The following is a 25,046-nucleotide window of genomic DNA, read 5'->3' on the forward strand; positions in this document are numbered from 1 at the left end:
TATAAATATTTGAACTCCAACAACAACCAAAGTTAACAGCATCGAGTTTTCACCCAAGGACATCTTAAAAATGTGGAATTAGAATGATTTCTGAATGGTTTAGCCAATTTTTAATTTTGTCATGTAAAGTGTGAGCATGGTATAGCAGCAGGAGAATTATGCTGTCCACTTTAGAAGTGGAATCTTACTGACAAAGGATACAAAGCTTTCATTGTGACTGAGGACAAACATATGCAAAAAGAACAATCTGTTTACTGTTCTCAATCAGATCACAAAATAGTAGAAGAGAAAATTTTCCAATTTCCTTCCATGTACAGAAAATTGATTTGGACAAAGAAGGGCATAAAGTACAAGTACACTCTTGACTCTAATCCTAATACTCTTGGCTATGACAGCAATCTGTTATTAGAGGTAACTAGGTTTACCTGATTGTTCAAGCTGTCTCAATTATTAAATCACGGTAGGTACTAGGAATCCTACCTGGTGAATTACTCAATCTGAACAAAGAAAACAGGAAGGGATTTATAACTGTTTTCCTGGGTATAGATAAATATATCCAGCAACACCCTCTTAAAAGTCCATGCTTAACAAAGATGTCATGAAACAGTTAGTGCAGATCAGAAGTGACATCTCCTTCTCGCTGACATCGGTATCGACACACTTCAAAGATACATGCTTGGCCAACTGCTCCACTCTCTTTACACTCAAGACTGTGCAGCTATGCATAGTTCAAATGACATCTATAAATTTGCTGATGACACAACTGTTGTTGGCAGAACCTCAAGTAGTGACAAGGAGGTATACAGGAGTGAGATAGATCAGCTGGTTGAGTGGTGTCACAAGAACAACCTTGCATTCAACATCAGTAAGACCAAGGAGCTGAGTATGGACTTCAGGAAGGGGAAGTCGATATGTCAGTGGTATTAAACCTGATTCTGATTCTGAGAGCACCATAGTCGATTTGGCTCCAGCTTTTGCAGTGAAAATGTTTGCTGACGTGTAATTGAGATTCACTAGAACAGGGGTTCCCAGTCTTTTTTATGCCAATGAGACTTACTATTAACCAAGGGATCTGTCGATCCCAAGTTGGGAACCCAGGCACTAGAAGGACAAAGAACCTATGAGTACTGAGTAACCATGGAACAATGTGCTACCAAAGAGTCAATGCTTTCCGGAGAAGTTGGGAGAACATTGGCTAAAAAAAAAAGTGGCTAAAAAAAAAAGTGGCAAAAAAAATCTAGCATATGTGAGTGAAATAATAATGTGGACTTTTTTTGTAAAACATCGGTGTTTAATTTAGCTGCTCACTAGTAACTTCACTAAATTTCCCCATGTGAATTCAAATGCCAGATTATAATACTGGCACTCAGTACATCTTAAGCAAGCAATATTGCACTGCAAAGGAGCCTAACTGTGGCCTAAGATTTAAACTAACTTTAAACATGGGTGGTTTAGTGGAAATGATTTGTACAGTTCAAGTTCAATTTATCACTTCTTTACACCTCCCACATTTTCACTGAAAATGGTCAAATGAAATTGGAGCTGCTTACACTTGCATTACAGAGTACAAATTGAGAAACTGCAATTTCAGTACTTTTGATTTGGCTTGCCGTCAACTGCTCCCTGATCCCTACACAGTACACAGGACACAAGTAATATTGTATCCTCAGAGGTAATAAAGATATAATAAGAACCAGATTTTCCTTACCGTTGTGCTGTCAAAGTAAATCACAAAGGCCTCCACCAAGTCAGCAATCTCCTTTGTCACTTTGAATTTGTCAGACACCACACACAGCTGAACAGTCGCAGTGTAATACTTGTTATCTATGGTCCATGGGTAGCATCGGACTACATTCCTGGGGCCAGTGTACTCTGGAATGTCATCGGCTCCAATAATGTCTAAAAATAGGAGATCAAAAATTTTAAGAGAATTATTTACTGATTGTCAAGTTTAATCTGATACACAGTAGGGAAGAGGAAGAAGAACAAAGCCGAGGCTTTCCTGCTCAGCTTCAAACTTAATCCCTAATGCAGGGTGTTCCAAACTGGGGTCCATGGACCCCTTGATTAATGCCAAGCCTCCATGGCATAAAAAAGGTTGTGAACCCTTGCTCTACTGGAAAAAGACTTGCAGCTGATGAATACAATCACAATACGGATGCATTGTCTGCCGACAGTTACCACCATCAAATCATACATATCGTGGCTAGGTGAATGTAGCCATCACATAATACCTCCAAGAATATAAGAGGAGAAATAACTGTTTGGAGGTTAGAAGAAAGTGAAGCCTAGATTTATCAGAATACAAGGTCATCCCTTTGGTACAGAGATGAAGTGGAATTTCTTTACCCAGAGAGTGGTGAATCTATGGAATTCATTGCCACAGATGTTTGTCATTGGGTATATTTAAATCAGAGGTTGATAGTTTCTTGATTCCTAAGGGTTTCAAAGGTTACGGGGAGAAGGAAGGAGAATGGGGTTGAGAGGTGGAGCAGACCTAATGGGCCAAATGGCCTAATTCTATTCCTATGATTTATGGTCTAAAAATTAGACTCTCTCAATTTCAGCCATCAAAAGATAACACATTTTTTTCATCAAAGTTGCTGGTGAACGCAGCAGGCCAGGCAGCATCTCTAGGAAGAGGTACAGTCGACATCTCAGGCCGAAACCCTTCGTCAGGACTAACTGATCTCTTACCAGCTCTTTCTTCAGTTAGTCCTGACGAAGGGTCTCGACCTGAAACGTTGACTGTACCTCTTCCTAGAGATGCTGTCTGGCCTGCTGCGTTCACCAGCAACTTTGATGTGTGTTGCTTGAGTTTCCAGTATCTGCAGAATTCCTCGTGTTTGCACATTTTTTCATGTTTGATTCAGCAGTTTTTGTCATTTTTGTAATTCAAGGAAAATTAAAATTGCATTTATTTTTTTAGTCAGCTAGTGGCAGTTTGCATTATATACTGTATAATTCAAAACTGGCTACAGTTGTATCAAGGCATAAATTCTTCGGGAATTTTATAGCTGCTGCAGTCAGTATTAGTTTTAATTTCTCACTTTGAAGACGATGCTGAAGCACTAAATTACAGAGAACTATACAGAGATTTAGCAGTAAATAAGTAGTCCTGATGAAGGGTCTTGATCCAAAACGTCTACTGTACTCTTTTCCATAGATGTTGCATGGCCTGAGTTCCTCCAGCATTTTGGGTGAGTATTGCTTGGACTTCCAGTATCTGCAGATATTCTCCTGTTTGTGATAAGCAGCAAGACCATTCAGAATTGTTTCACCTACTATGATTTCATGCACTTGGAGATGCCAAAAACGTACAGGAATGAAACTGAAACAATTTCACTACTTTAACAAGTTGGAAACTATGAAGAATTTGAAGGTATTGATAATCATCTAGAATGCTATCTTTTGTCCCCATCAGACACTCAGCTCTCACCTGTGGCTCCAAGTAGTTATCTGCATGTAATAGCAGCCACACCAGGTACATGGCTTCAACAGGCAGGCCAAACCAGGTCAGGGTAATGGCAGGTGTCATACACTGGTGAAATAGGAACATGCTTGTCCTAGATTGCAAAGTCAGCTCCAGCGGACTGGGCAAATGAGATACTTTATGATCTACGGTGAAATCCAACGGCCAGGAAGGCAGTTCTGTAATGCTCCTTGGAGAACAAAGGGTGTGAAAGGGCACAGAAGAAATCATGGTCATCCACTGCAACCAGACCCCAGTAGTGACGTCTACTCATATCACTGGATCCGGACATCCGAGATCCGAGGTCGAGAGAGTCGAACTGCCCCCATGCAATGGACTTTCCCCGTTAAAAACTCCTCTGCACAGGGTTCCTGTCATCATCAGATATGAAGGATAACCACCAGTAGTATTGGTAGTTTTATATGTTCTGTATTACATTTAAATGCATAATTTGTTAGTCAGATAATTGGTAGTTTGTCTTTTTTTATACCTTTGTTACTGTTTCCACGGAACTTTGGTTATTTGGGCAGCCGATTAATTGGGGCAGAGTGTACTGATCCTGATGTAGCCCAATTAACTGGAACCCACTGAATACCTAATGACTTGACCTCCACATCCACTATGGTAATGAATTCCACAGATTCACCACCCTCCAGCAAAAGAAATTACTCCTCATCGCTATTCTAAAGGGACATCCTTCTATTCTAAGGCTGTGCCCTTTGGTTCTAGACTCTTCCACTATAGAAAAGATCCTCTCCACTTCCACTCTATCTTGCCCTTTCAATATTCAATAGGTTTCAATGAAGAGCCCCCACCCATTCTTCTAAACTTTTGAACATACAGGCCCTGAGCCATTAAACACTCTTTATATATTAACCTTTTTATTTCTGGGATCATTTTTTCACGAATCTCCTCTGGACCCTCTCCAATGCCAGCATATTCCATCTTCGACAGGGGGTCCAAAACTGCTCACAATATCCAAATGTGGTCAGACCAATGTCTTCATCATTACATAGAAACACAGAAAACCTACAGCACAATACAGGCCCTTTGGCCCACAAAGCTGTGCCGAACATGTCCCTACCTTAGAACTACCTAGGCTTTACCCATAGCCCTCTATTTTTTTTAAGCTCCATGTAGCCATCCAGGAGTCTCTTAAAAGGCCCTATCATTTTCGCCTCCACTACCCACGCCAGCAGCCCATTCCATGCACTCACCACTCTCTGCGTAACAAACATACCCCTGACATCTCCTCTGTACTTACTTCCAAGCACCTTAAAACTATGCCCTTCCGTACTAGCCACTTCAGCACTGGGGAAAAGCCTTTGACTATCCACACGATCAATGCCTCTTATTATCTTGTACATCTCTATCAGGTCACCTCTCATCCTCCATCGCTCCAAGGAGAAAAGGCTGAGTTCACTCCGCCTATTCTCATAAGGCATGCTCCCCAATCCAGGCAATATTTTTGCTTTTATATTCTAAGCCTCAAATAAATAAGCAATACAAATAGAGCAGTCAGCCTTTCAAAAATTATACTTAAAGGCACTCTAGGCAACAGATTCCTTTTCAAGACATGTAAGACACAAGTGCAATGACACATATCATGCTGTCAACAGGAGATTCCTGTACAGCCCACAAAAGGTTGGCAAAGCACCAATGGAACTTTCACAATACCTCACCATTTGTGCTTGTAAGGAATTGGAGCAGAGGTAGGGGATTCATAAAAACTCACAGTACTCTGCAGTTTTGACCAGGAAAAATGATTAGCTGCAGCTACGTGCATTTATGGACCAAGCAAAGATTTAAACAACATGGCAAATATAATCCTATATAACTGCTAGGAAGGAGAGGTAAATTGGGATTGTTGATAAAAACTACCAACAGAAGTTTTAGACAAGCAGAAGATTCGTTCTTTTGTTATGTGCTGTGTCATAGGACATGGACAATCATGGTTTTTCCATGAATGTGATTGTTCCTGGTAAATTTTTCTACACAAGTAGTTTGTCATTGCCTTATTCTGGGCAGTATCTTTACAAGACGGGTGACCCAAGCCACTATCAATACTCTTCAGAGATTGTCTGCCTGGCATCATTGGTCACATAACCAGGACTTGTGATATGCATTAGCTGCTCATACGACCACCCACCACCAGCTCCAATGGCTTCACATAACCCTAACTGGGGAGCTAAGCAGGGTGACCTGTAGGCTAGCGGAGGGAAGGAGCACCTTACACCTCCTTTGGTCAAGACGTATCTCCACCCCACCACCCAAAAAGCTGAAGGTAAAAGATGGAAAATGATTGGGAGAATAATTCCATAGATGAACATGGAAGATGCCAATAAGTTGAGGTAGAGATGCAGATAATATTATAAAGTAGACCATCTCTGTGAAGATGATATGTGATTGGAAGCTTAATTTGGACTGAGCAAGATGCCTAGGGAGCAAACTGACTGACTTCAGTTAGAGAAAGGAATGGAAATTAAGGTATCAAGTCCATGGCTGGCCCCAAGATGGTTATTTTCCTATCCATAATCCAATCAAAAATAGACATTAGATAAGGTCTATTTCAAGTGAAATGATAAAGATGGAGGAAACATCACTGCACAGTGCCATGCCCCAATCGACAAAAATATAGTGAAACTAAGCAAGGACAGTTCCAACAAGCGGCAATGTGTTGATCACCCGCATCAAGGACTGCAGTAATTTGAGGAAACGAGGAATAATGCACCATATTGGTGACTTTATAAAGGTGTACAAGATGATAAGAGGCAAGTGGATACCAGAGACTTTTCCCAGGGTGGAAATGGGAAATACAAAGGGGCATAGTTTTAAGATGTTTGGAGAAAAGTATAGCAGAGACGACAGAGGCAAGTACTTTATGCAGAGAATAGTGCCTGTATGAACACACCGCCACGGGTGGTGGTAGAGGCAGATACACTAGAGGTATTTAAGAAATGCTTAGATAGGTGCATGGATGTTAGAAAAATGGTATCCTGTGGAGGAGGGAATGGTTAGATTGCTCTTAAGAGTAGGTTAAAAGGTCAGCGCACAACATCAAGGGCTGAGCGGCCTGCACGGGGTTATAATGTTCTATGTTCTGTATCAGTGGTCCCCAACCTCTGGGCCACGGACCGATACATTGCCACGAAGAATGCAGTGGTACAGCGGTAGTTGGAACGCACCCAGCACACCTTTAAGAAAAAAGCGGAAATAAACAAGCTAATTAATTAGGTGCTGCCCTCCACGTAAATGTCAGCCCAGATCAGAGGTGGATCTGGGCCGACATTTACGTGCCGGGCAGCACCTAATTAATTAGCTTGTTTATTTCAGCTTTTTTCTTAAAGGTGTGCTGGGTGCATTCCGACTACCGCTGTACCACTGTTCCATATAACACAATAGTTTGCACCTGGTTTAAATTCAGTACAGGAAAGTATGCATCATATTAGCAGGAGAAACCAGGCTTGAAATGAGTTGAGATATCATTAGAGTGAGAGCATTGTATAGCACAGAAACAGCCCCTTCAGCCCATCAAATCTACACCAATCATCATACCCATCTATACTAATGGCACCTGCCTGCATTACTTCCATATATCTATATGTCCTGCTCATTCAGCTACCTGGTTACTGTTCTGGCCTCTAGAGGTGCAGTTCACGTTCTATAAACATCACTTCCTATAAGTAAGCCTTTTTTTTAATATATCACTTTCTGCGTGGGTTAATTTAGATTTTGCTTAAAAGCCCACTGTGTAGAAAGACATCCATCTCCATCCACTCTTTATTTACTCTTGAAACAGCAATATCCTTTCACAAGTAAGATCAAAACCTTGAAGGAAGTTTCCGGCTTGGGTGATTTTTGAGAAGGTATTTAACTCCCTTCCTAGCTTTGTACACACACACACTACAAGAGCTTCTTCTTCTTCATGTGCCTTGCACATTATACGCTTGAGCGATCATGGCTCTCCACATTGAACGATCCCTCGCAGCGTCAATGATATCTCGCACACTTAGATCTGTTAGTTCTTTCACAGTGTCCACATATTTTCTTCTTTGCCTTCCTCTTCCTCATTTCCCAGGTATACAGCCTTGTAATGTAAGGCATTCTATTTCTCCCTTTATGATGACATGGCTGAGGAATTTAAGTTTCCTCTCATTTAATGTTCTCATTAAAGATCTTTTTGTATGGGCACGTTGGAGTACTGTCTCAGTTACCTATGATACTTTCAGCATTCTTCTAAGAAGCCACATTTCTGTTGCTTCTAAGTTTCTTTGGAGTTCTGGTGTTATAGTCCATGTTTCGGAAGCATACAGCAAGATTGACCAGATGTAACATTTTAGTAGCCTAAGCCTTGTTGTTATAGAAATGTGTCTGTTGGTAAAAATGGGTTTCGTTTTTTGGAAGTTGGTTTTGGCAATGGCAATTCTTCTTTTTATTTCTACTTTACATCTAGCATCTTGTGAAGCTACCAAGGTAATTAAAGCTGGTCTTTTGTTCAATCTCTTGGTTACTACGAGTGCAATACAGTGAAAAGATAACTCATCTTCAAAGGCATTGCCTGCGGACTGGAGACATATCTGAATGTCGGACGCTACAATGTCAGCTTCCAATCCGAGAAACATCGATCGCCGAGCACTGGAAGTCAGGTCAGAACATGATGCATTGACTGCACCTTTGCGACGCTCAAGCAAAACCACAATCAGCATAGCTGCAGCACGAGTCCACGCTAGAACTGAAGCGGCAAGAATGAGAGCAGCATATGCCAAGCAGGAAGTTGAATGTAAATGGAGAAAACTCGCATAGGCATGGAGAAAGCTAGTGTAGAGGCTACATTGAGTGCACTCAAGCAGGAGTGTGAAGCTGAGGCTGCAGAGGCAAAGGTGTATGAAGTAGCTGGTGGTCGTCTCTCTAGGACGATGACTGAAGAACCATTGGTGGAGGTCCTCAAATACGACATGGTTGCTCAACAGAGGATGAAATCAAAGCGGCAAAGATTGGAACCAGCTTCCTGCCATACTTCACCCAGTCCTCCTCCTGAACTTGCATCCTCCGCTTCAGATTCAAACCCAAAGAAAGATGAGCCCTCTCAGCACAGAGAAACTTAACTGGGCAAAGGTTCATAGACAACAAAGGAAGTGCAGTGCATCACAAAGCAAGAAACTCTCCCAATCCAATGTTATCCGAGTGAACCTTTTTCTCTTTCTTGACTCTTAGGGGCTACTACTAGTTAGAAGATATATTAAGAGGGCACAACTCACTTCAGAGGTACCTCACTCAATCGTCATTCTAGGTGAACAGTGCGTCATCACTCTGCTCATCAAATATTACCACAAGCAAGTATGTCATCAAGGCTGACGTCCTTGAAACAAGAACAGTTAGAAACTATGTGATAAGGATTTTAAGATTAGTCTCTGAGACTGCCCTTCTTTTGCCAAAGACTTAATGAAATGAGCATCTGACTTTTAGCTTCAGTAGTTAAGTTGACATCCCATGACTGCCAGGTAGGGAGTGTTGTGCCCTCTAGAGGCACAGTTCGTTTTGTATGAGCATCACTTCTGAAAGCAAGTCGCTTTTTAAAATCATTTCCTGCATAGGTTAATTCGGATTTCAACTTGAAGCACAAAGTGGAAAGACATTCATCTCTATCCTTTCTTTATCTGCCCTTGAAACAGAAATATCTTTTCACAAAAAAAGATCTCATTAGAAACACTGAAGAAAGCTTCCAGTTTAGATGATTTTTCTAGCTTTACACACACACACACACACACACACACACACACAGTCAGGGTAGTAGAGACACTGTTCCAGCCTCCACCAGTTCGTTACAGGTAACAACTACTCCTTGTGTGAAAAATTTACTTCTCAATTCCCTCTAACCTCCCATCCTCTCAACTTAAACCCATGCCCTCTAGTTTTCATCTTTGACCAAATGTAGTACATTAATTACATGACAAATGAGGAACAATTAGGCAAAGTAACAAAAGGTGCACACCACACTGGTGTCCAGTACCACTTAGAATATTAAGTGAAAACTAGAGGCCAGAATTCACTGGTTTCATTTTTGCCTCAAGAACTGAATAAAGACAACAAAAGAGGCAAAGTAGATGAGCCAAAATAATAACCTTGGAATAGCGCAATTTAATGTGTCAATCCCTTTTCAAGTAGCAGGGTGAAGATACGTCGCTACCAAAGGTGGTAAGTCACTCTTTCCCCCTCTGCTAGCCTGCAGGTCACCCTTGGACAAGATGTAACACCTGCTTAGCGCCCCCCCCCCACCCTGATTAGGTCACATGAAGCAATGGGAGTGGGTGGTCGTATGAGCCGCCGGTGCATATCACAAGTCCTGGTTATGCCACCACTGACGCCAGGCAGACAAACTCTGAAGAGTGTTGATAATGGCTGGGGTCACCCGTCTTGTAAAGACACAGCCCAAAGGCAATGGCAAATCACTTCTGCAGAAAAATTTGCCAAGAACAATAATGGTCAAAAGACAATGATCACTCACGTCATATGGCACTGCACGTAACAATGATGATGAATCCCTAACTGAACATTGTTAGTTATAAAAGTATCTCAAACACTCACGGAAGAATTCATATAGAGTTTTCATGTTCTTTCCAGTAAGGGGGCAAGGCGTTTCATGCCAGGAGCATCACGAATACCTTAAATTTTACTGGGTTTTACTTTCTTTACAATTGCATTTTTAATATTTCTAGTGTACAATTAGTTACTTGGGAAGAGTGAACCTTAGCACCATGAACCCTGTTTGGTTATTCAATGAGTATTCCCAGCTATAGACCCATTAGAGAATCTCTTTACAAAACTGTATCGTGATGACAATGAACATAAACTGAGACTTTATTTCATGCCTGCTGTAAATTTTTCATTCTAGTAATATACAAAGCTTTTCAAAGTGGTAGCCCTGGAGTTATTATAGGCTTTCAAGTATCTCCGTTCATTGACGTTATTTGTATCAGATTTTGCTTGCGTTCATACCATTCTTTGAAATTACTGGGTAATTCAAATTTTTGAACAAATGAATTTGCTGTACACAACCAACTGTGCACAGTTGCTGTGGACTTCTGGAAGTTAGAGACCCATGGATGTACATCAATTTACAGAAGACAATTCACAAATCAGCTTTTAAAAATAATATTTATGAAGCAGGGGATGTACTGGCATTGGAGAGGTTCCAGAGGAGGTTCATGAGAATGATCCTGAGAATGAGAGAGTTAGCAAACAAACAGCGTTTGATGGCTCAGGACCTGTACTTGCTGAAGTTCAGAAGAATGGTGGGGGGTGTGGTTCTCACTGAAACCTATCGAATATTGAAAAACCCAGACAGATGAAACATGGAGAGGATGTTTCCTATAGATGGGGAGTCTAGGACCAGAGGACACAGCCTCAGAATAGAAAGGCATCCCTTTAGAAAAGATGAATTTCTTTAGCCAGACAACTGCGGAGGCCAAGTACTGGGTATACTTAAAGCGGAGATTGATAGCTTCTTGATTAGTAAAAGCATCAAAGGTTATGGAGAGAAAGCAAGATAATGGGGTTGACAGGGATAATGGATTGGTGGAGCAAATATGACGGGCCGAATGGCCTAATTCTGCTCCATTGTCTTATGCTCCACCATCCAAAACTACAGTAATACATCTCCAACCCAGAAAAGGCTAAAGATCACTGTATCTCAAACCCTCTCTCTTTTTTTTTTTATGAGGTTGATATTACTGGACAGCTTCCAAAGGGATCTTCTCTATACTATAACCCCCTTCACATGTCAAATCTACTTTGGTCTCTCTAGTAGCAATGAATGACTACATAATGCAAAGCCATGAAGAGGACACCTGAGATGTCAAAGGATAGATTCTCCAGGCCTGCAGTGGTGACCTGAATAATGAGAGGAGAAATTATACCATCCCTAGGTGAGTCTAAACAGTAGCCGCTGCCTGTAAGGAGTTTGTACATTTTCCACATGACCCCCCCCACAGGTTTCCTCTGAGAGCTCCGGTTTCCTTCCCAAGTACAAAGACATACTGGTTAGTAGGTTAATTGGTCATCGCAATTCATCCCATGGTTAAGTTAAGATTAAGTCAGGGGATTGCTGGGTGGCATGCCTTGAAGGGCCGGAACGGCCTATTCCAAGCTGTACCTCAAAGAAAAAATATACCAGGAAACTTCTGAAAGCATCCTCCTAGAGGTTATGAGTTAAGGGTGAAAGATGAAATGTTTAAGGGGAACATGAGGAAAATCTTCTTCAGTCAGACGGCCTTGAGAGAATGGAATGAGCTGCCAGTGCAAGTGGTGCATGAGAGCTCCATTTCAAAATTCAAGGGAAGTTTGGATAGGTACATGGATGGTAGGGGTATAGAAGGCTATGATCCCAGTACACATTGATGGGAGTAGGCAGTTTAAATGGCTTGGCATGGCCTAGATGGGCTGAAGGGCCTGTTTCTGTGCTGTACTGTGCTATGAGGGATTGAATTGAAGAGCAGGGAAGTTATGCTGCAACTGTACAGGGTACTGGCGAGGCTGCACCTGGAGTAATGCGTGCAGTTCTGGTCTCCTCACTTGAGGCGATGCAGAGGTTCACCAGGTTAATTCCAGAGATGAGGGGGTTAGACTATGAGGAGAGATTGAGTCGCCTGCGATTGTACTCGCTGGAATTCAGAAGAATGAGAGGAAATCTTATAGAAACGTATAAAATTATGAAAGGGGTAGATAAGATAGAGGCAGGGAAGTTGTTTCCACTGGTAGGTGAGGCTAGAACTAGAGGACATAGCCTCAAGATTTGGGGGGTGTAGATTTAGGGCAGAGATGAGGGGGGACTGCTTTTCCCAGAGAGTGGTGAATCTGTGTAATTCTCTCCCCAATGAAGCAGTGGAGGCTACCTCAGTAAATATATTTAAGACAAGGTTGGTTAGATTTTTGCATAGTAGGGGAATTAAGTGATATGGGGAGAAGGCAGGTAGGTGGAGATGTGTCTATGGCCAGACCAGCCATGACCTTATTAAACGGCAGAGCAAGCTCGACGGACCGGATGGCCTACTGCTGCTCTATGACTTGTAGCTGCTGATATTCTGCACCAGTGCTTGTGAGAGACGTCCCAAGGACAGAGCATTGATTCTGTTGTACTAATGCTTAGGAATAGCTAAACTCTGGCCAATAGACCCTCATAATGCAACACACAAAGGCTAAGGAACCCAATGCTATTCTACATGCTAATTAGTCCTTTGTAACTGCACACTCAAAAGTTCCCCTTAGACCAGATTCCTGCATGTGCAGTATTTATTTATTGCCATGTCACACAGCAACCCCTGATTTAACCCAATTTACAATGACCAATTAACCTACCAACTTGTACGTCTTTGGACTGTGGGAGGAAACCGGAGCACCCGATGGAAAACCATACTGTCATGGAGAGAACGTACAGACTCCTTACTGACAGCGGTGGGAGTTGAACCCAGGTTGTTGGTGCTGTAAAGCATTGTGCTAACCATGTTACCGTGCCGCCCCCTGCAAGATACAGGCTTGTTAAAAAAAGAACACGAGAATTCCTGAATGGTGCAATATGCACACTACAAGACACTGGCTTTATAAAATAAAGTTAGAGTTGATTTAAATTTTATATGCAGTTGTGAAACCTCATAATATGAAGCAGAGATCAATGCTCTCCAGAAAAACATAAACACAAGAGATTCTGCAGGAAAAAAAACATAATTGCTTTTATAGGAGGCAAAAAAAATCAGGAGAAAACAATTAGCAATAAGAGAATATAAAACTAAAAAAGCTCCTAGAATTATTATTGGACACAGCAGTATAAGAGGATAAAATTGCACTGCATCTAGGAAATCCCTAGTGGTAGAGTTGTAAGAAAAATGTATAGCAGAATGGGTTTTAATCTTGCTTGAGGGATGTTTTAATGCAATCATTAACAACATGTAAATACAAGAAACTACATTCACTCTTGTACAGTCAGTAAAAGGCCATTTCCAGCAGCAAAATTCAAAACTGGCAGATGGTGACAGATGGTGAGAGAGGGAAACAATGTGGTGGAGAAAAGCGGGGATAAAAGGGGAGCACCCTGGTATGATTGCGGCAGATTTTCTTCCTACCTCTTGACCTTTGTCTTCTTAATCATGATTTCTCACAACCCTCTCTCCAAAACCCACAATAACGAGCTTGAAATAATGCAATATAAATCACTATTTCATAACAAAGCTATCTTAAAAACATTCAGTCTGCATTACAAACCAGAGACATCAAAGAGATCACCGAGCTCTAAAGTGAAACATGAGGTGCTGCGGTTAAAGATTTTCTTTCTTTGTGAAGCTTAAATGATCTTTCAGAAGTTAACTGTCAATATTTGGAAAATGTTACTTAGGCAGAAAGTTGGAAAATTACTGCTTTATGTAGACATCTGGATTCTACTGAGTAAGCTGCAGAGTCATTCAGTCTAAATATACGTCACCTAATTATTTTTTTAATTAAATACTGAAAATGAAAGTTAATTTTTTCTTTGTAATTTCTTAATGAGGCAAGAAAAAAAATAGCTAAACAATTATAATTCAGGACCCAAAATGAAAAGAAAATGGTGGCTACAAATTGGAAAAATACATATTGGAATTTTGCAGCTAATCAGTCCATAATCTATGAACAGTCAATGCTTCAGGCTGAGACCCTTCATCAGGACTGGAAAGGAAGGGGGAAGATGTCTGAATAAAAAGGTGGGAGGAGGGGAAGGCGACAGGCGAAGCCAGATGGAGGTGGGGGAGGGGTGAAGGGGGAATGAAGTGATAGGTGGTAAAGGGCTGGAGAAGAAGGAATCTGATAGGAAAGGATAGACAGAAGAGGTAAATGACTGGAGTGGGAAGGGGGAGGGTAAAAATTACTGGCAGTTGGGGAAATCAATGCTCATTTTAACAGGTTGGAGGCTACCCAGAGGGAATATGACATGTCGCTCATCCAAGATGAGGGTGGCCTCAATGTGGCGGAAGAGGAGTCCATGTTGGAATGGGAATAGGGGGAAAATAATTTAAATGGTTGGCCAGCGAGGAATCCTGTTTTATTGTGGATGGAGCGAAGGTGCTCAACAAACCAGAACCCCAATCTACGTCAGGTCTCAACAATATAGAGGACGCAGCATTGGGAGCACTGGATACAGTAGACAACCCCAAAAGATTCGCAGGTGAAGTGTGCCTCAACTGGAAGAACTATTTGGGGCACTAAATGGTCCATAAAACCGTAAGACATAGAAGCTGAAATAGGCCATTTGGCCTATCAAGTCTGCTCCGCCATTCAATCGTGGTTGATCCTTTCTTTCCCCCTCCTTAACCCCAGTTCCCAGCCTTCTCCCCATAACCTTTGATACTATGTCCAGTCAAGAACCTATCAATCTCTGCCTTAAATACACCCAACGACCTGGACTCCACAGCTGCATGTGGTAACATATTCCACAAAATCACCAACCTCTGGCTAAAGTAATAACTCTACATCTCTGTTTTAAAGGGACGCCCCTCTGTTTTGAGGCTGTGCCCTCTTGTCCTAGACTCTCCCATCATGGGAAACATCCTTTCCACATCTACTCTGACTAGGCCTTTCAACATTTGAAAGGTTTCAATGAGATCCCCCATCATCCTTCTAAGTTCCAGTGAGTACAGATCCAGAGCCATCAAACATTCCTCATATGATAGTCTTTTCATTCCTGGAATCATCCTTGTGAACTTCCTTTGAACCCTCTCCGAGGCTAGCACAACTTTTCTTAGATGAAGAGCCCAAACCTGATCACAAAACTCAAGGTGAGGCTTCACCAGAGCCTTATAAAGCCTCAGCATCACATCCCTGCTCTTGTATTCTAGACCTCTTGAAATGAATGTTAACATTGCATTTGCCTTGCTCACCACCGATTCGACCTGCAAGTTAACCTTTAGTGTTCTGCACAAGGACTCCCAAGTCCCTTTGCATCTCAGATTTTTGGATTTTCTCCCCGTTTAGAAAATAGTCCAGACATTTATTTCTACTACCAAAGTGCATTTTCCAACATTGCATTTCATTTTTGCCACTTTCTTGCCCATTCCCCTAATCTGTCTAAGTCCGCAGTCTATCTGTTTCCTCAACACTATCCGCCCCTCCACCAATCTTCATATCATCTGCAAACTTGGCAACAGAACCATCTATTCCATCAACAAAATCATTGATGTACAGCATAAAAAGCAGCAGTCCCAACACCGGCCCCTACGGAACACCACTAGTCACTGGCAGCCAACCAGACAAGGATCCTTTTATCCCCACTCACTGTCTCCTACCAACCAGCCAATGCTCTAACCAGTACTGATGGAAGGTCTCAGCCCAAAATGACTTTTTATTCATTTCCATAGCAAAACAACTCCTTTCCTCCTTCCCACCTATGCCAACACACAGCCAGGTCTCCAGTTTCCAGTCCATCCATCAGGATTCGATTTCTGGATTTACAATCAACCACTGAGCTTCGACCTTTAGTATCAACTAATGGATTAGCCAACAACAGGACCCTGAACTCCACGCACGTTGACTAACTGACTTTCATGTCTCCTGTTCATACGGACATCCGATCTCGAAACCCACTGACCCGAGACAACCCAAAACCCATAATACTGCCCTTTGAGCCGCCTTCTTTTCTATGACTAACTTAAAGCTTACCAAATTGTGGTCATTGTTTGCACTGGGTTTCATTCCAGTCACTTCCACCACTTGCATTTCTCATTCCCTAAAATGTGGAATTTAAATTTAAGTAGCAACCACAACTCAAGACATTAACACTGGAATAAACAGATGTGTTTACAATTTTGCATTAAAAGGTACATTCTTCTAATTTAGTAGATGAACTAATCTAGTTGAGTTAATTGATTGTGGCTAGGTGTCAACAAAGGTATGAGTGGGCAGCTCTAATGCGAATGTTTGAGGGGAGTAATTACCTACCCCTAGATGAACAGTACCACTGGATTTTTCAATTTAATCTCAACGGGTAACCAAGTTTTATGGAACAGCTTCTTCCCCCCACCATCAGATCTCCGAATGACAATGAACCAACCCATGAACACAGCCTCATTATTTTTTTGCTCTCTTTTTAACCTTCTTATTTAAATTTATATATTATAGAAAGTTGGGAGGCGGGGTGGAGGTACATCTCTACCAAAGGAGGTGTAAGGCACTCCTTCCCTCCGCTAGCTTGCAGGTCACCCTTGAACAAGGTGTAAACCTGCTCAGCTCCACCCCGACCCCCGCCACCGGTGGATGGTCACATGAGCAGCTGGTGCATATCACAAGTCCTGGTTACATGACCACTGAAGCCAGGCATACAATTTCTGAAGAGTATTGATAATGGCTAGGGTCACCAGTCTTGAAAAGACACCGCCCAGAAGAACGCAAAGGCAAATTACTTCTGTAGAAAAATTTGCCAAGAACAATCAAGGTCACGGATACCATGATTGCCCACATTACATGGCATGGCACATAACAATGATGATGATATATACAATATATCTTCGGTACCAGCCTCCGTAGTGTCCAAGACTTCTTCAAAGAGCAGTGCCTCAGAAAAGACCCCCATCACCCAGAACATGCCCTCTTCTTATTGTTACCATCAAAGAAGAGATAGAGAAGCCTGAAGACACACACTCTGCAATTCAGGAACAGCTTCTTTGCCTCTCCCATCTGATTCCCAAATGGACATTGAACTCACAAACACCTCCTCACTTTTTTTTAAGTCACGGACAAGAGAAAGTCTGCAGATACTGTTTTTTAAAATATTATTTGTTTAGCACTATTTTAATCTATTTATTATACATATATATATATATATAATGTAATTGATATACTTATTTTTTTTCTTTCTGTATTATGGATTGCATTGAACTGCTGCTGCTAAGTTACCAAACTTCACAACACATGCCGGTGATAATAAACTTGATTCTGAAAAATATTTCTTATTGTAAATTATAGTTTTTTTGTATTGCACCATACTGCTACTGCAAAACAAATTTCACAAAATATGCCAGTGATATTAAATGTGATTCTGATCTCTTCCACATTACTCTTTAATACCGCGATGAAGTAACTGCACAGTTTGTTCCACACACTTATTTCCACTGTGAGGCCACAGAACTTAAAATTAATCAGTTTTTGTTGTCAGATTAGTTTCAGATATCAACAAAATTTAACTAAAAATTTTCCAAGTAGTCATAAAGTGAGAAATTCCATCAAGGCAGTTTTACTAAATGACTAATCTAAGTAGGTATATAATTTTCTAAATTACTTCAAAGTATGGCAAGGTGCTGTATTTAATATGGGTCTGCAATCTACAAGTCTCCATAGCCACCTTGTGGAACTTAAGCAGAACAGTACAGACAGTATCATTCAGGTGAACTGGGTTTGAAATTCATCTGAAGCAACACATTAAACAACATGAACACAGTGAGGCTGTGGTGCAGAGTCACTCCTCAATTCTTTCCTGAACATTTCCACTTTTAAAAAAGGATATTCAAAACATTTTTGCCTATTTTGGAACACTTGAATATTTTTCCATACTCAAAAAAATTGTTAACAATGTATAAACCCAAGAGATTTGGCAGATGCTGGAAATCCAGAGAAACACATAGAAAAATCTGGAGGAACTCAGCGGATCAGGCAGCATCTATGGAGAGGAATAAACAGCCAGTAAAGCTTAAATTGGATTAAGACCACAAGTGAAGTTTGGGTGAACGATTCAGGAATAGCTTCTTCTCCTCTGCCATCAGATTTCTGAATGGACATCGAACCCATGAACATTTTTTTCTCTTTGTGCACTACTTAACTTTTTTAATAAATATATACTTCTCACTGCAAATGACAGCTTTTTATTATGTATTTCAATATACTGCTGCATAACAACAAATTTCATGACATATGCCAGTAATATTAAACCAGATTCTGATTCTGAATCTAGAAGTTACACGCAGCAATGGGTTAGCACATTTTCCCCTCACTTTGCAGACTCAAAGTTTAGAATCATGGGGTCATACAGCATCGGAACAGGTTCTTCATGCCCACAGCTGGCTCATGCCACAGATGTTCCTCAGTGAGCTGATAACATCTGCCATTTGGGAATTGCCCTCTAAAACTTTTTCCATTCCATGCACTATGTTGTGTTAAATTCTGTTATGTTCCGTTCTGCTGAGCATTGTGGGTTTGCTATGTTGGCGCCGGAATATGTGGTGCAACAATAACATCACACTCAATGTCAGCAAGAAAAAGGAACCAATTGTAGACTTCAGGAAAATGAAATTTGGAGAACACAAACTGGTCCTCACTGAGGGATCAGTGGTGGAAAAGGTGAGCAGCCTCAGGTCCCTGAGTGTCCTCAGAGGATCTAACCTGGTCCCAACACACTGATGTAATCACAACGAGGCTACTAACAGCTATACTATGTTAAGAGTCTGACGAGATTTGGTATGCCATCAAAGACTCCAGTAAATTTCTATAGATACATGGTGGAGAGCATTCTGACTGGCCTGATTCGGAGCCTCCAATACAAATTTCTGCAAGAGATTTCAGAAGGTTGTAGACTCAGCCAGCTCAATCACAGGTACAAACCTCCTCACTATTGAGGACATTTTCAAGAGATGATGTCCCAATAAAAAGGCACTTGGGACATACCCTCTTCTTAATACTGTCACTGTCATCAGGCAGAAGGTACAGGAGCCAGTGGTTCAGAATCAGCTTCTTCCCCTCCACCAATATCCTTTCCTAGTAAAACCACATTGATGTCACGACCAAGAGGTCAGATAACCACGCAATATAAGCTGTCCTTAAACCCGGCGGTATGTGCTTTCAGGCTTTTGTATCTTCTTCCCACTGGGAGGGGGGAGAAGAGAGAATGTCTACAGTGGGTGGGTCTATAATTATGCTTTACTGAGGCAGCAGGAAATATATTCAGAAGCCAGTTAGGGGATGCTGGTTCTTGTGATGTGCTGATCTGCATTCACAACTCTCTGCAGAGCAGCTGCCATACCAAGCTGTTATGCATCCAGACAGAATGCTTTCTACGATGCATCAATAAAAAATTGGTAAGAGTTGACGGAGACAGGCCAAATTTCTTTAGCCTTCTGAGAGAGTAGAGATGTTGGCGAACTTTCTCAGTAGTGACATTAACATGGTTGTAACAGGACAGGCTATTGGTGATATCCACACCTAGGAACTTGAAGTTCTCAACCTCAACACCATTGATGTAGACAGGAGCTTGTGCACCACCCCCTTTCTGAAGTCAATGACCAGCTTTTCTGACATTGAAGGAAAGATTGTTGTCATGAAACCATATTACTACGCTCTCTATCTCCTTCCTGTGGTCTGACTCACCATTATTTGAGATACAGAACACTATGGTGGCATCATCTGCAAATCTGTTTAGAGCAGAATCCAGCCATGCGGTTGTGAGTGTACAGAGGGTAGAGTAGGAGGCTGAGGACGCAACTGTGTAGAGCACCATTGTTCAGAATAATCATAGTGGAGACGTTGCTGCTTGTCCTTACTGACTGTGGTCTGTAGGTCAGGACATCAAGGATCTAAATGCTACCAGGCTTACTGGGTACCTTGAGTTCAGATTTCCAGCAATTTCATCTTCGGCATCCCAATTCCAGAACCTTTCTACTGTCTTCATTTTTAAAAAAAAATTACTTGTCCTTTATCCAGATCATTTGTAATCTTACAGCACCACCATGAACATCATTCAATCTCCTTCACTGTCTTCTCTCAGCCAGCACCACCACCCCTCGCATCAATCTCCTTCACCGTCTTCCCTCAGCCAACATCACCACCACTCACATCAAACTCCTTCACCATCTTCTTTCAGCCAACACCACCACCACTTTCATCATTCCTTCTCCCTCACCGTCTTCTCTCAGCCAACAGCACCACCACTCATATCAATCTCCTTCACCGTCTTCTCTCAGCCAACACCACCACCACTCACATCAATCTCCCTCACTGTCTTCTTTCAGCCAACACCACCACCACTTGCATCAATCTCCTTCACCGTCTTCTCTCAGCCAGCACCATCCCCACTTTCATCATTCCTTCTCCTTCACCGTCTTCTCTCAGCCAACAGCACCACCACTCACATCAAACTCCTTCACAGTCTTCTCTCAGCCAACACCATCACCACTTGCATCAATTTCCTTCACCGTCTTCTCTCAGCCAGCACCATCACCACTTTCATCATTCCTTCTCCTTTATCGTCTTCTCTCAGCCAACAGCACCACCACTCACATCAAACTCCTTCACTGTCTTCTCTCAGCCAACACCACCACTCACAAACCCCTTCACCGTCTTCTCTCAGCCAACACCATCACCACTCACATCAATCTCCTTCACTGTCTTCTCTCAGCCAACACCACCACCACTCACATCAAACTCCTTCACCATCTTCTCAGCCAGCACCATCACCACTTTCATCATTCCTTCTCCTTCACCGTCTTCTCTCAGCCAACACCAACACCACTCACATCAATCTTCACCATCTTCTCTCAGCCAACACCATCACCACTCGCATCAATCTCCTTCACCGTCTTCTCTCAGCCAACACCACCACCACTCACATCAAACTCCTTCACCGTCTTCTCTCAGCCAACACCACCACCCTTCGCATCAAACTCCCTCACTGTCTTCTCTCAGCCAACACCACCACCACTTGCATCATTTCATCATCTTCACCATCTTCTCTCAACCAACACTACAACTTGTATCATTCAATTTCCTTTGTCTTCACTTTCTGCTAGGTATTCCCTTTATTCCCTCCATTACTCTACGACTTAAAATTAATTTGTTTTTCGAACTTTTCCTAAATTTTATGAAAGGTCATCACTTTAAAACATTAACTCCATTTCTCTCTCCCTCTGCAATATTATACACAGCATATAATCTACATATTTAAGTAGGAACCTATTATAATGCAGGGACATCAAGGAGCCAAAAATCAATCTGAAGCCAAAATCAATCTCTTTCCTTTCTGTTTTCTTCTCAGCACTAAATTTAAAACAAAAACTAGCATTCCCCTGTGGTAATGCTCCAAGCAAATTATGGCATATAAAAAAATCAGAAGGATCATACCAAGTAACAATTCTGCCAAAGCAGTTGGTGATCTACCAAGGTCACAGAGTCTAACTGTCAGTGGCTGCTCAGTGAAGTTGCTTGGCATGAAATTCCTTAAACTGGAGATTGTTATGTCACAGAATTGTTTCAAATGCAAAACCTGTAAAGATAGGAAGATTAAATTTAAATGCTTTAGATATATTATTCAATATATTAATTTTCCAGGAAGCAAATACATGTCACATCATCTCTAAACACTTTCAAATTACTCCTTCACCAAATCACTTTGACCAAAGTTTGCCAATTTAACCCAAGGAGCAGCTTTAACAGTAATTTAACTGTCCTAAGCCAGTAACATCCACTTGTCCTTCCGAAGAATCCCCTCTGTGATGCTACATCCAGTATTTTACCAGTGCCACAGTACTTAAATGATGAAAATAAGGTCAATTTTTTTTTCCATTAAATGTACCCAGCAAGAATATTGAATTGTGTAACATAGTGGCATGGTGGTGTAGTGGTTAGCACAATGCTTTACAGTACTAGTGACTCAGGTTTAATTCCCACTGCTGTGTGTAAGGAGTTTGTACGTTCTCCCCATGCTCTGTGCAAAACTCCAAGCTGTTCACGTGTGCAATAAAAACTCAAAGAGATTTAAGATGAATGGCTCAAACAACAGGAATTCTGCAGATGCTGGAAATTCAAGCATCACACATCAAAGTTGCTGGTGAACGCAGCAGGCCAGGCAGCATTTCTACGAAGAGGTACAGTCGACGTTTCAGGCCGAGACCCTTCGTCAGGACCGAAGGGTCTTGGCCTGAAACGTCGACTGTACCTCTTCCTAGAGATGCTGCCTTGCCTGCTACGTTCACCAGCAACTTTGATGTGTGTTGTAAGATGAATGGCTAGTTAGTCTTGTGACTAAGTGAGTTTCCTCCCACAGTTCAAAGACGTACCAATTGGTGGGGTAATTGGTCATTGTAAATTGTCCCATGATTAGGCTAGGGTTAAATCAGGAGTTGCTGGGTTGCGCAGCTCAAAGGGCCAGAAAGGTCTACTCTGCTCTATGGCTCAATAAATAAATCTCAATCTGAACCCGAGTTTTACTGCACACTTACAGGTGTATTTGTATAGGGTGGTTATTTACAAAAAACCTGCAAACTAGAGGGATAGAAGACATGCCATCAGAAACAGTTGGACAAACTTAGGTTGCTTACTCTGGAACGGCGGAGGCTAAAGGGAGATCTGAGAGAAGTTTACAAGATTATGAGAAGCATAGAGAGAGTAGACAGACAGCATCTTTTCCCTAGGGTTGAAATGTCTGATACCAGAGGGCAAGCATTTAAGGTGAGAAGAGGTAATTTCGAAGGAGATGTGAGGGGTGAGTTTTTTTTAAAACCACAGAGAGCAGTGAGTGCCTGGAATGCACTAACTGGGGTGGTTGGTGGTAGAGGAAGATACATCAGAATCACGTTTAATATCACTGGCATATGTCATGAAATTTATTAGGGACTTTTAACAAGCATTTAGATAGGCACATGAATGTGAGGAAAATGGAAAGATATTGACATTGTGTAGGCGGAAGAGATTAGCTTAGGTGGTCATTTGATCATTAATTTAATTGGTTCAGCACAACATTGTCGGCTGAAGAGCCTGTTCCTGTGCTGTACTGCTCTGTGTTCTACGTCCTTTTATGAATCCATCCAAACAGTATTTTGGCATAAAGCAGTGAAGTGGACAAGACCACATTTCATTACATTTCTTTTCTACGAACAATAAATGTACCACTTCATTGAGACATATTCCCTTTAACAAGCTTGGTTATAGTTTTCAATAGGCACTTGACAATCAGTGCTCATACTTAAAGCCAACTCAAGTTGCATCAAATTAGGTGAAACATTTACCCAAGGCTGACTTTGGCTTGACACACATTTGCAACTCAAGCCAAGCCCTGTAACAGATGTAAAATAAAAGCAAAATAATGCCTATCATGTTTCACTTGGCTGGGCCTAATTTAGAAATGCACTCAAGCATTTCATTTCCAGTCCAATGTAGTTTTTACTTCACGATTGCAATTTATCACTATAAACATTTTCACAGCAGCATCGGCTTGTTTTACTGTAAATAGTGAAACTAAGTACTTCATCCTGTAACACAAGCACTTCCGTGGCTGAATAACACTCCTCCTCTACTGCCACAATGAGGCCACTCTCAAATTGGAGGAGCAACACTGAATATGCCCACAGGAAAAAGAATCTCAGGGTAGTATGTGGTGACATATATGTGCTCTGATAATAAAGTTTACTTTGAACTTCGAACTTCATATTCCATTTGGGCAGCCTCCAAACTGACAGCATGAACATCAATTTCTCCAACTTCTGATCATTTTTCCAGTTCCCCTTCCCCTCATCTCCCATTCTCCTCTCTGGCTCCCCTTAGCTCTGTTCTTCTCTTCACCTGCCTATCACATCCCTTGGTGACGTTCTTCCTTCCCTTTCTCCTATGGCCCACTCTCCCATCAGATTCCTTCTTCTTCAGCCCTTGATATCTGCCACCTATCACCTCCCAGCTTGTCACTTCATTCGCCCTTCCCCACATCCAACGTCACACAAGACCATGCTGCCATGGATATGAAATGGAAAACTGCGTCTATGCTCAGCACCTAATACAATTAATACACGATAGTGCATTGCATTAAGATGCCCTCAGCTGCTCAAATTAGTCACTTCACATGTACAAATCTATCCTTGTGCTCACAAAGTCATCTTAGTTTGACCAATTTCTAATGAGCTGCCTCTGCTTGGCCTGGGAAAATACCAGGAAAAGATCAGAAACTTTCATGTGAACATGGCTGATAACTTGTCATCATAAAAAAAAGACCAACTAGCCATTCATCTTAAATCCCTTTGTATTGCACACATGTGAGCAGCTTGGAGTTTTGCACAGAGCATGGGGAGAACGCACAAGTTCCTTACACACAGTGGCCGATCGGGGTTTAAGATGTCTGTAGGATCATAAGACTAAGACACAAGAGCCAGAATTAGGCCATTTCGCCCATCAACTCTGCTCCACCATTTCATCATGGCTGATCCATTTTCCCTCTCAGTCCCAATCTCCTGCCTTCTCCCTGTATCCCTTCATGTACTGACTAACCAAGGATCTATCAACATCAGCCTTAAATATACCCTATGACTTGGCTCCTACCCCACCTGTGGCAATGAATTTCACAGATAAAAGTTTGCAAAAGGAGATGGAGAAAGAAAAACCTCTGTATGATTCAGTGTAAGAACTGTGATATCCATGTGCAATTTCCGCCTTTTTAAACACTTATTCAAACAATTAGATGTTTCCTGAAGCATAGAATTATATAAAATTCATGGCTGCAATAGCTGTCAGATGATGCCTGGCATCTGTGAGGCAGAAAAAATTTATAACATATTCCTGCTAGAAATGCTGAGAGAAAACACAGTGATTG

The 25,046-nt window shown here is 41.7% G+C and overlaps 1 protein-coding gene across 3 annotated transcripts in view; it reads right to left on the reverse strand.

Moving 5' to 3' along the window:
• Positions 1-25,046, reverse strand: part of aagab (alpha and gamma adaptin binding protein) — a 53,149-nt gene that overhangs the window by 19,279 nt on the left and 8,824 nt on the right. For all 3 annotated transcript variants that reach the window (XM_072278032.1, XM_072278031.1, XM_072278030.1), the window contains exon 2: positions 1,709-1,899. In XM_072278032.1, the coding sequence (XP_072134133.1) occupies positions 1,709-1,899 (191 nt within the window). The remainder of the gene's footprint in view (positions 1-1,708; positions 1,900-25,046) is intronic.

The sequence above is a fragment of the Mobula birostris genome, chromosome 14 (genome assembly GCF_030028105.1).
Source record: "Mobula birostris isolate sMobBir1 chromosome 14, sMobBir1.hap1, whole genome shotgun sequence".
In the NCBI taxonomy this organism is placed as follows: Eukaryota; Metazoa; Chordata; class Chondrichthyes; order Myliobatiformes; family Myliobatidae; genus Mobula; species Mobula birostris.